At 38.5% G+C, this 12,500-nt stretch overlaps 4 protein-coding genes across 4 annotated transcripts in view; 3 read left to right on the forward strand and 1 right to left on the reverse strand.

The window, feature by feature from the left end:
* The window catches only part of LOC123516867, a 130,325-nt gene that overhangs the window by 46,103 nt on the left and 71,722 nt on the right, over positions 1–12,500 (reverse strand). The window lies entirely within an intron of this gene.
* LOC123516860 (allene oxide synthase-lipoxygenase protein-like) overlaps positions 1–12,500 on the forward strand; it is a 96,719-nt gene that overhangs the window by 5,284 nt on the left and 78,935 nt on the right. The window lies entirely within an intron of this gene.
* Positions 8,914–9,975, forward strand: LOC123516700 (glyoxylate/hydroxypyruvate reductase A-like). Its single transcript, XM_045276301.1, has one exon. The coding sequence runs from the start codon at positions 8,914–8,916 to the stop codon at positions 9,973–9,975; it is 1,062 nt and encodes a 353-aa protein (XP_045132236.1).
* Positions 11,521–12,500, forward strand: part of LOC123516864 (glyoxylate/hydroxypyruvate reductase A-like) — a 2,983-nt gene continuing 2,003 nt past the window's right edge. The window contains exon 1 of the mRNA XM_045276574.1: positions 11,521–12,500. This exon is cut by the window's right edge and continues 2,003 nt beyond it. Coding sequence (XP_045132509.1) covers positions 12,108–12,500 — 393 coding nt within the window. The 5' untranslated portion in view covers positions 11,521–12,107.

The raw sequence follows: 12,500 nt of genomic DNA on the forward strand, positions 1-12,500 counted from the left end.
ACAATTACACACTAGTAAATATGTTATGTAACTTATTCGTCAGAGTAACACACATGCACATACGTAGGTAGCCGTATACAAATTCCCTTACTCATAGATACTCACGCAAGTATATAACGACGTCATTATGAACCAAAGTACAAACACATAAACCATAATACACTAATACCACATAATAACTAAACCTCCTATCATGATTCCTCCCTCATTCTAATTTACCTCAAAAGACTGCATTCCAACTTATAGCTCCACTTACTGGTTATATATGAAGTACAAAACGCCGCCCTCAGCTATGCAGCCGAGGGTGGCCCGCTTAGAGCCGCGGTTGTCCTCTCTGCTTCCTCTCTCCTCTCTCTCTGCCTCAATCCTCTACAATTTCCATTCAGGAACTTATGGGGCGTGTCTTGACCCACACAACACGCCCCTCAGAATGTACCATTCACCAATCAAGTACAAGCTCACGTGAACTCCACGTGTGGTATGAACAACATCCATGACGACAACACCACCACAGAATGTTTACCTGACCTGGGCTATATATATCTATCCGGGCTGCCCTGGGTCAACTGGCCTGGGTCATTAAATGTTTCCTTTTGACCTTCCTGCCCTTCCTAATCTCTTTTATGGCTGGATACGGCTACACACCGCATACTGGCGAACTAGCATACATCCATATATCTTTATTTCTTGTTTCTTATATTTTTCATATTTCACTTATGATGTGGGCATCTGACAAACATCCCCCCTCAGAATGCGCGTCCCGCGCATTCAAGGTAGTGAAGGGTGGGTGGGTGGGCAGGGTGTGCATGCCTCCCGTAGGAAGGATGAGGGCTTGGGCGACCGCGCACCTGATAGCGGTACTTTCCCCCACCCATGAAGCATGTTAGCACCCGCCAGACCCCTGTCCTCCAGCCAGCATCCAAGTCTCCAGCCAGCTATGTTATATACGTAGGAATGTAGGGCAATGGGTCCAATACTGTCTGCTAAGAAGGCATATATTAGAAAAATGCGTCTGCACCTCAATATTCACAAAAGGGCTTTGCAGAGAGAGAATAATTTAATATATATATGGTCAGGGAGAGATCATGATATTCACCAGTAGTGGAAAAGATATGTCATCACACTAAGCAAAGTAATGGAAAAGATATGGCAATGCAGTCGATACTCTTTACGTTGATATGAATATATGTCTATAACTAGGAGGAAAATATATCATTAGGTAGTATAAATACAGCATTAATCATATAAAATCAACTCACAATCTCAAATCATACCTATGTTATTCAGAGAAAATATGACATTTTATCATAGTATTATGCATATATATGTCCATAACTAGGAGGAATGTATATCATATCATAGATTGTAAAAAGAAATCAGCTCATTATCCCAAATTATATCAATATTATTCAGAGGATATATATCAACATCTTACAAGATACAGAAACAATCAAGGGAGAGCATCTGTAGACATCGTTCAGGTGTCGTCAGAATTTCTCAATAGAAGTAAGTTGGAACTCAAGTATGCAATGCAGTCATAATACATCACTATTAAAAGCATATTATATGGTGAAACTTCTAAGTGTATACATAAATATGGAGGAATGACTATCTCATTATCTCAGATAAGGGTGACGTCTCATACAAGATAACAGAAAACACAAGAAAAATTATTACATCCCGTAAGCATGCACTAATATCACGATGTCGAAAATGAACTGACGCAATGGATTCAGAAGTACTGATATATAGATTGCATTAATCTTGCAATAAGAAATAGCTGCTCTCAGATCCACGTAATATGTTGATATAAGCACTTGAAACACTGGAAAATCCATCACTTGTGAAAATGTTACCACACCAAGAAATAAATCTGATTCTGAGTTGCCGTGTAAGGAATACGCTGTTATTTCTCACCTTAAGTCAACGATATTTATCTTTATATGTAATATACGGACTATACTCGAAAATCATAACCAAGGTTATTGTTCTTTGTCAAAATACAAAAAAAATATTAGCTTGCTGTTAAAATACTCAACCATTACCGTTCTGTATCATCACCAGCACACAGACAAGAACCACACCATGTATTCCACAGGTTAAACATTAATATTTACTTCATTATTTAGTTTCAACTTGTACTCCTTTCATATCAGTGTTTTCCTAACTACATCATATTATATAATGTCCATCTTAATCTCTTGATAGTCAACATCCATATCGTATTTCTTTAATATATTTTCGTCTTGTTTCACCTTCTAGCCTTACCATATAGCTAACAATAAAATGGGGAGTAATGTCCTTCTATATATTTTTCGCTTGATACCTCATCAATAACTCTTCTTTCCTCATTATCGTTGTTAACTGATTACCTTTACAATCCTTGCACTAACTTTAAATCTTTCCTTAAAATGTTATATAATCAAGTGAAAGCTACTGAAACCACTGATGATTTCCTACGATATCACAATAGCTCAACTCAGACTTGTAACCAAATGTCCTGTGTTATGTGTTAAGTACGACATCCCACATTGTATCTATTTTCAATCCCATAGATATACCCCTTATTTCACATATATCGTCAAAATCACAGATAAAGGCACTCATTAACACTCATTACTATACATTTATCCTAATCTCTATAAAATCTTCCAGATCGCCATATATCCCTCCAAATTATATAGAGACACCTTAACTTCCATGTTAGTCATATATCTTCGTCCTCATCAACAAGAAAACCTTCAAATGCCTGCATATTAATCTAATATCAATATCACTGTCGCCAGTTTTCTGCCTTCGGAACATGTATAACCACTTTACCTTTGCATATGTTCACTATATCTTCATCTTATTTTATCAAGTCGCTATCTCAATAATAATATTTGCCCAATATAGTCATGACCTACACAGACGTATATATGCATATGCACCTTTTCCTATATCCTCACCGCAACCTTTTCTAATATACTCAATATCCTCACCGCAACCTTTTCTAATATACTCAATATCCTCACCGCAACCTTTTCTAATATACTCAATATCCTCACCGCAACCTTTTCTAATTTACTCAATATCCTCACCGCAAACTTTTCTAATATAATGAACATCCTCATCGCTTTCTAATATAATCAATATCCTCACTGCAACCTTTTCTAATATAATGAATATCCTCATCGCTTTCTTATATAATCAATATCCCCACTGCAACCTTTTCTAATGTAATCAATATCCTCACCACAACCTTTTCTAATATAATGAATATCCTCATCGCTTTCTAATATAATCAATATCCTCACTGCAACTTTTTCTAATATAATGAATATCCTCACCGCAACCTTTTCTAATATACTCAATATCCTCACAGCAAACTTTTCCAATATACTCAATATCCTCACCGCAAACTTTTCTAATTCAATGAATATCCTCATCGTTTTCTAATATAATCAATATCCTCACCACAACCTTTTCTAATATAATCAATATCCTCATCTCACTATCTCATATTTACCTCATCATAACCTTTCCAGAATCCACATCCCATGACCATATATTCATATATTTACTTTGGTATTTACTATTTACCTTCATATCTCATATTTACCTCACATCCTCTCATCTATATTCATAAGTCAGACTACTCTTGATGTATTAATTTTGACTCGAGTCAAAAAAATCAATCCATGGATAGATATCTTTACTCAACATATTCACTAGTGGGCCCACTAATATCCTTGTGTATCACTCAACACTGCCATTCCGGGTACTGTCGAAACGAAGCTTTCAGGGCGTCCCCCACTCTTCTGAATCGGCAATCCCCAGACCGGCATTTACATAATATATACTAATATTTTACTTCTGGCCAGAGAAAACAACTTGTCACTTAGTTGATCACAACCACTTGTACACGCCTTATGCCCCCTAGGTTGGCACGAAGTGTTCAAGTGTTGCTAGGTACAAGAGTCAATGTACACACAACGAATGGTATGTTTGACGCGTATTTCTTCACATTATAATTCGCAACTTTAATGTCTTAATATCATGTGCTTACTCTGTCTTTACCTTACTCTATATCAACCTTCATACTTACACTTGTTTCCTTACTACACATATATATCATATTTACTCTGATGTTAACATTATTAGTGTAGTTCCGGGAATGACATCCTTATGGCTCTGCAATATCGATTTTTACGTCTATCTATATAAGATCTTAACCTCATGAATTTTAATTCCTTTTCATATGTCAAGCTGATCTATGATGGTCTTGTTAACAATTATCAATGCAATATTATATGTTTTCCTTCCTGACATATGAATTCTGACTCAGTCCTCATATTATTTACCTTGATATATATTTTCCTCACTCAATATGAATTACCTTATAACAAATATTAAGTTTTTTTTTTCTAACCTATATATCTATCCCCACTTCGTTTTCTTCCTAGATATATATTTTCCTTGACTCAATCCTCACATTGTTTTCCATGATATGTATGTTCCTCAACTCATTATTAATTACCTCTTAACAAATATCAATATATATTTTCTAATCCAAATATCCATCTTCATCCCTTTCTTCCTAGATATATATTCTCCTCACACCTATTCCCTCACGCAGTATAGATATGTATCTAATTCCTCCCAATATTTTCCTTCCTAAACATTCCTCTCACACAATATTGCAACCCACATATTATATTCTTCATGACATAAATATACCTCATGTTGCCGAATATCAAACCTCACATTCAACGATATTACTGACTCAACGATATTATCATATCAATGTCAATAACATTCGCCAACTTACTGCCCTTCCGTAGCTACTTATATTTGCATATTTGCTAATGTGTATAACATCTCAAAGTACTCCTTTCATATTTCAACCTAGTTGTTCTCAATACTTATAACCACATCGGAACACCATTACTGTAATTTACTTCTTATTATTGCAATTACTGATATTCATATCGTCTCTATCTTTATGAACTAACTAACGCCTTAACATATACTACAATTCACATATAATTTCTTGCACTTATAACTTCGGGCACTAATAAGAGGCTATCCAACATGACCTTACAACAACAATCGTCTTCTGAAGTGAACAATTGAAGGTTGGCCTTGCCTTACACATGTACTTGAACATTTAATATTGCTTCTTTTCTCACCTTATCGCTTAAAAACTCCACTACTTTATATTCAATTAACCCACTGAGAGAGAAAAGACATGAGGGGAGGCAAGTAACCTTAAGGTGGTGAGAAAAGAAACTGTAAGGTGAACTAATATCTAGCCAGCAACCTTCAATTGCATGAACTAGCACTGTTACAACAGTGTTACCTACTCAACTCAACTACTACCCAGCACGTGGTAGCATCCTCAACTCGACATATATATTTATACATTAATACATCTTTATATCCTGTCATCATTTCATAAAATTGCCTCGCAACTCACCGTTTCCTTTTCTCCTTAAATATTTTCATATACCTTTCATTAATCCAAGAGACTCACAATACACGTATGATCAATATGTAACAAACAAAATGTCTTTCTCTGCTCTTGATTCTCTTCAATATTAACACTCTCCAGTTATTTCCTCTATTAACTTCTTTACATAGATATCCCATTTTAATCCTTACCTCATATATCAGTCATATTTCTTCTTTATTTTCTATACTTCTGATATTGATATTTGCCTCAAACCTTAACCGCAGTGATGTATATCTCAATCATATTTCTACTGTTTCTACTATTCCTCATACTATATCTTCTTCCTCATATACTATTCTCACAGAAAAATTCCTTGCATCAACTACACACAATATCCCTTCTTTTACTTGACACTCACTTTTTGTTCCATATCTTTCATCAGAACCTTCAATATTCTTTCATCTATAATCCGACGAACTCCCAAACATGATACAATTTACACATTTTTTATTCGTCTCTATCGCTATGGGGCAATTAAAATCGTCTTACTCAGTACTTCATATTTTCCTGCTATAAACCACAATATATGCTTACACCCTTTGCTATTTTCCTCTGACAGTCGACACTCGTTTGAAAAAAAAAAAAAATATCCTTATATATCACGTCTCTTATATATGGTAAGTTTCCCTTCACATGACGACAGCAAATTCGTCTACCTTTGTGAATTTTGCCGCATATCCATAATATTTATGCCCTAGACACTCAGTTATCGTTACTCCATTGACTACTTTACGATATACATATTGTATTGTAGACAAACCTTAACCCGTACAGCGTCAGAGACGTACGAGATACGTCGGCTACTCTGAGCGAACCGGGCGTCAGAGACGTATGAGATACGTCGGCGAGCTTCCTCGTGTTTTCGGAGGTATTGCGTCCTCAAAACCTACCATTATACTGCCATCATGCACTGTAGACATTGCTCATGCTGCCTCCTCGTCCCTGCTAACATGAATGCGTCATGTATTTATTTATTACATATCTGAACTTTAGCAGTTTCTGCTGCCTTTAGCTCTGTCAAACTGACGCCTCAACTCCGCTAATATGAACGCAGCGTAATTTCCATTACTTACTCTTACCATTTCAGATGTTTTTGGTAACTGTTATATTGTGGTAGTGAAAACTTTGTATGATATAAATACGAATTTTCCAATCGCTTTGTTATAAGGAAATACAAATACATATTACTTGGAAAATATTTGCACCGCGAAAGGCAACACTCCCTTGCGATATCTCGATATCTCGTGTCTATTTTTAGCCACAAGCACTCCCAAACAGCAAAACATGACATGTTGTTTTTCTTTCAACTCAGGAACGATATTATGCATGTGTCCAACTCGGGGATCGACTGGTGAGAAACGAGGAAGCGAATAAACTAGTCACATAAGGCTTTGCTAAGTCGCTAACCTTAGCGCAAAACATCTCGCACCAATTAATACCACTTCCAGTCAGTTCTGGGAGGAATGACTGTCATTTTCATTTGTTTCACATCATTTAAGACTGGTTTAACAAATAAAAAAAAAATCCATGATGTGGCCAGCACTGGCGAAATCACAAAGTCTCAGGTCTGCTGACGCTGTACGGGTTAAATAATTTACACTCAACTCTTTATATCTCATATTTTGTCTCATCTTTCTCCCTCTAATATGTATATATCTCTTCGTTTTCCCCTTGTTTTGTAAAAACTCAGATGAAACAAGCGACTGGTAACCGTACAACATATTACTCGGATATCATCATATCAAAACATATTCTTAAAACATCCTATTTAAAGAATAACCAGGTACACGCAACATGATTTGTAATGAATATCGAAATTAATTACTAAATAAATTCTACGGACTTTACACAAAACTTATGATCGTCACGGGAGACTCAGCTTCAGACGAAATAGTGATAATGATATTCATTCATATTATAATAACCATGCCACTTCTGATGTTAACAACAGCTACTTAGTGCACTTTCAACCAATTTACTTTAATCTTCCATCACTATGACTGTCCCTTGCGCCAATTCCAAGATTACAATTTGCAATATTTGGCAATAATTTTTTTTTCTTTTTTTTTTGCAATGCAACAATTGTGCAACATTTACATCCCACCGCTGCCACCATGTCGTGATCCGAGCTGTTGCACGACGTTGCACAAATTCTCTAGCTACTGGCTATAAATAGTCAAAGGTTTTTTCTATCTTTAATTAACAAAAATAATATCTATACATAAGGTGTTCGATACGGCGCCGACAAGTAACAATCACAACTCTTTCTGTTGCCTTCTCCACTGCAATTACTACAATTTCTCTTACAAACATCCTTAAGAATTACATTAATCTCGTACATATTCTCGCATCAAAACGGATTTCACTTCAAACATCATCCACTATATCTTCATAACGTATTACAACATCTGAACACGGTGCTTTATTTATCAGTAAATCTCATATGTAGTACGTACAATATTACCCCTTTTTCCCAGCTACCCGTATATAAGAATGACCTTTACTTGGTACATGAATGCAAGCAACCACGTGACGTACCACCAAATATATTACCATACACATATAATTACCTGACTCCGTTCAACAAAAATGACAACGTAACACCACCGAAATATAATGACAAATATTGATATTTCCACACAAGTGACTTCCCTCAAGTAATCTCTTTCTCTTGGTACCCATACATGGAACCACGTTAACTTCGTACACAATTACACACTAGTAAATATGTTATGTAACTTATTCGTCAGAGTAACACACATGCACATACGTAGGTAGCCGTATACAAATTCCTTTATTCATAGATGAAAACGCAAGTATATAACGACGTCATTATGAACCAAAGTACAAACACATAAACCATAATAAACTAATACCACATAATACCTAAACCTCCTATCATGATTCCTCCTCCATTCTAATTTACCTCAAAAGACTGCATTGCAACTTATAGCTCCACTTACTGGTTATATATGAAGTACAAAACGCCGCCCTCAGCTATGCAGCCGAGGGTGGCCCGCTTAGAGCCGCGGTTGTCCTCTCTGCTTCCTCTCTCTCTCTCTGCCCCAATCCTCTACAATTTCCCTGCAGGAACTTATGGGGACGTGTCTTGACCCACACAACACGCCCCTCAGAATGTACCGTTCACCAATCAAGTACAAGCTCACGTGAACTCCACGTGTGGTATGAACAACATCCAAGAACGACAACAACACCACACAATGTTTACCTGACCTGGGGTATATATATCTGTGGCCTGGGTCATTAAATGTTTCCTTTTGACCTTCCTGCGCTTCCTAGTCTCTTTTATGGCTGGATACGAGTTGAATTGGGTTTGTTGTCTCACAGATAAAAACATGCAAAGTCACGCTCTCAAATGTGATAGCAAAACTACTCCAGTTCTATTATCAGTCAGAAAGATGGCAGAGTGTGCTACACACACCGTTCACGTCTTTTCTATAATCCCGGGCCTAGCTGACACTCTTTCTAACTACCTACCGAATACAACAGTGGTCAACGCGCGTTTACGTGGCTTTGGCTTCAGTGATTACCGAAAATATACCTCAAGAAACTTGACAGATGAAGAACTGAACCTTCTGTCAGAGGCAGAGATCTTGCTCTGTGATTCTCAATCACTGACACAGGTGTTGGTGCGCAAAGGATTCAACTTTATGTCAAAGCTTCGTTGGGCACACGTGACGTCAGCTGGTGTCGATAGAATGATGAAGATACTGACTCCAGAGACAGAACTGCCCTTCATTCTGACTCGCAGTACCAGTGATGGACTGGCCCGCTTGATGGCCGAGTATGTGGTGGGCCAGATCGTGTGCCACGAGCGTGGCTGGATGGCCACCCACATGAGGCAGATCAACAAGGACTTCAGAGGGTGGCACACCTTCTACTCCTTCCGCAGCCTTGACCAGCTGACTGTGGGCGTGATGGGTCTCGGCAAGATCGGCCTCGCAACAGCCAAGGCGCTCAAAGGGTTTGGGTGTCGCGTGCATGGCCTCGTCAGGACACCTCGTTCCCATTCCTCTGTGGAACCATTTGTGGACCAGCTGTGGCACGGACGGGAGGGTCTTGCTGACTTCCTCAAAGACTGCGACTACCTGGTCAACCTGCTGCCCTCCACGCCCCTGACGCGCGGCCTGCTCGGGGACGGAGTGCTCAACGGAGCCAGTAGAAGGCCAGTGCTAGTGAACGTGGGGCGCGGAGACATCATTACCGAGGCGGACCTGCTGAAGGCGCTGGAGGAGGGCTGGCTCTCTGCCGCTGTGCTCGACTGCTACGAAAAGGAGCCTGTCCCTGAGGAGAGCTTCCTCTGGACACATCCTAGGGTGGTGATGACGCCTCATAATTCATGTTTCAACAACGAAGATTACAAGCATCATCACACTGTTAAGGAATTCAGTGCCAACTTTGAACACTTCATAACCAACCAGTCCTTAAATGGCCAAGTGGACTTTCTGGCCGGATACTAAAGGAGCGATGCGTTATCTGACACTTGAAGGACAGTGTAAAGGTGTTGGGACAGCGTATGCCAAAGTAAATGTGGTGCTGTAAATGTCTTTTTATGAAGGAAATTCATACAGAGCCGAAAATTTTATACCTCACCACCTTGAGTTCGCACAGAAATATGAAGATTCTAGTGGTGGTGGTGGATGTGGTAAAAAAGTAGTATTAGTTTTAGTTGTAATTGTTGATGTTAAAGTAAACGAACAACAACAACAATACCAAGACGAACAATGATCAATTTCAGCACATATTTTGAAAAAAATATTTTTTGCTTTGCACATGCAAAATATCTGAATTTTGCGTTCACATTCGTATAAGCATTATTGGTGCATATTATCCATGACACTTAAATTTAATCAGTATATTAGCTTACAAATTGTTTGTGAGATGTTTGCGAATATGTAATACAAATCCAATTTTGAAATGACCTGTTATATAGCTTGAAGGACACATACAACATAAATTTCAACAAATCCAGATAAACACTAATATCCTTTAATCTTCAGCTAGTTAGCCATTGACTCCACCCTGCAAAAGTGATTAATTTTATAGAACACTATTATCACCACATGCAAAGGGGTTTACGCGGCGATAAAGAAAACCTATGTTAATTAAGGCTTAATGCTAAGGGCCCAAATTGAAATTAATACGCCTTTAGAGTATAGTGAAATAACGAATAAAGGTAGAGACAAGCTTGATAATGGTAGGGGAAAGGAGAGATGTGGGGATGTTTACAATGGAAATCGTTGAGTCTTGAGGGAGACCGTCAACATGTACCTCCCCTATACGATGGATCAACAGGTTACCCTGTCTACTAGCGTCCGTGACACCCCCAGGACAGAGGAGAGAGACAAAAGAGAGTAAGGTGTGATAATAACATCGTCACCAGGCCTTTCTCCTGCCAAGCACTTGCATACACACACACACACACACACACACACACACACACACACACACACACACACACACACACACACACACACACACACACACACACACACACACACACACACGCACACACACACACATAAGCGCCGTATTAGTGTTTGAGTTCATAGGACCCGCAACACGTGAGTCTGGTGAGGATACTCTATATTGTGATTGTGTGAATATGTTTAGTTGATTTGTGCACATACTAGTTTGCATGTAAAATATCTTAGGGTTAAGTAGTGGTAAGCACGACAGCAGTCATTGTTTGCAGATGTTGAAGGGAGGTTAGGTGCGACTCGTTGAGGGACCTTTCCCTCCCCACCCACACCGCACACTCTACCAAATAATGGTGTCCAATCGGGTACCACTGTCCACTAAATGTAATTAGTATGTAGTACAACATAGTGTTGTCTTGTTTTTTTTCTGGTTATCTACAGGTTTTGACCGAATAAAATACAGTAGATTCGAATCAACGTGGAAGGTTTCCCTATCCTGCTAACTCAACCGACACCGCCTTATGGGCAGCGTAACAAACACAAAATTGAAATAGTTATGCTATCATATACAGCGACTTTCGTTGTATCCAACATGTCGACCGGAAAACAAGATTATGTAGAAAGGTCAGCAAAGATGCCGAACATGGCTGGTTAAGTGCAAGATCTAACTTTATGAGTATGATGTTTTTTTTTAAGACAATGATGTTAATCTGAAATTAGATTACACGTAAATGACATATATGACCTTATGATATTAAACATTCATGCGCATTCAAAAGCTGAAAAATACTGTTCACCTGCTTTTCCTTAACCTTGATAGAGAGAAAGGAAAGGTTCAAGATTTGTATCATTACAACACAGACCTGAAACAATAAGTGAATGGTGATGGCGTTACGATACTGTATAATGGAAAGATCCAAAGTAGGTAAACTGAAGGAAGCATAGCTGCATTAATTATTTAGTAGGAAATATGCAGCAGAAGTAGCGTAATACCTCTTTTCAAAATTGGATTTCTGCTCTTCTTTTTAATAATTTTAGAAATATTCAGTCATAGTGTTTACCGAAAACTTCTAAGAAAAATATTATTGAACGGAATCAATACCAAGTGTGCACGTAATGAGTCATGTGCAACTGGTAAAAGAACACGATAATGATTTCTTTCAGTCAGAGAGATGACGTCCCAGACTGCTAACACTGTCCACGTCTTTTCTGTAATCCCGGCCTTGGCTGATGCCCTCTCTAAGGGCCTGCCGGACACAACAGTGGTCAACGTGCGTTCCCATGGCTTTGGATTCAACGACCACCAAAGAAAAACTGAAAGAGACTTGACAGATAAAGAACTGAACCTCTTTTCAGAGGCAGAGATTTTGCTCTGTGATCCTCAATCACTGACACAAGTGCTGGTGCGCAAAGGATTTAACTTTCTGGCAAGACTTCGATGGGCGCATACAACGTGGGCTGGTGTCGATACAGTGATGAAGACACTGAGTCCAGGGACAGAACTGCCCTTCGCTCTAACTCGCAGTACCACTGATGGGCTGGCCCGCTTAATGGCCGAGTATGTG

Source organism: Portunus trituberculatus, chromosome 41, assembly GCF_017591435.1.
Source record: "Portunus trituberculatus isolate SZX2019 chromosome 41, ASM1759143v1, whole genome shotgun sequence".
NCBI lineage: Eukaryota > Metazoa > Arthropoda > Malacostraca > Decapoda > Portunidae > Portunus > Portunus trituberculatus.

Coding starts and splice junctions, on each gene's coding strand:
- LOC123516700 (XM_045276301.1), top strand. CDS start 8,914: ATGGCAGAGTGTGCTACACACACCGTTCACGTCTTTTCTATAATCCCG.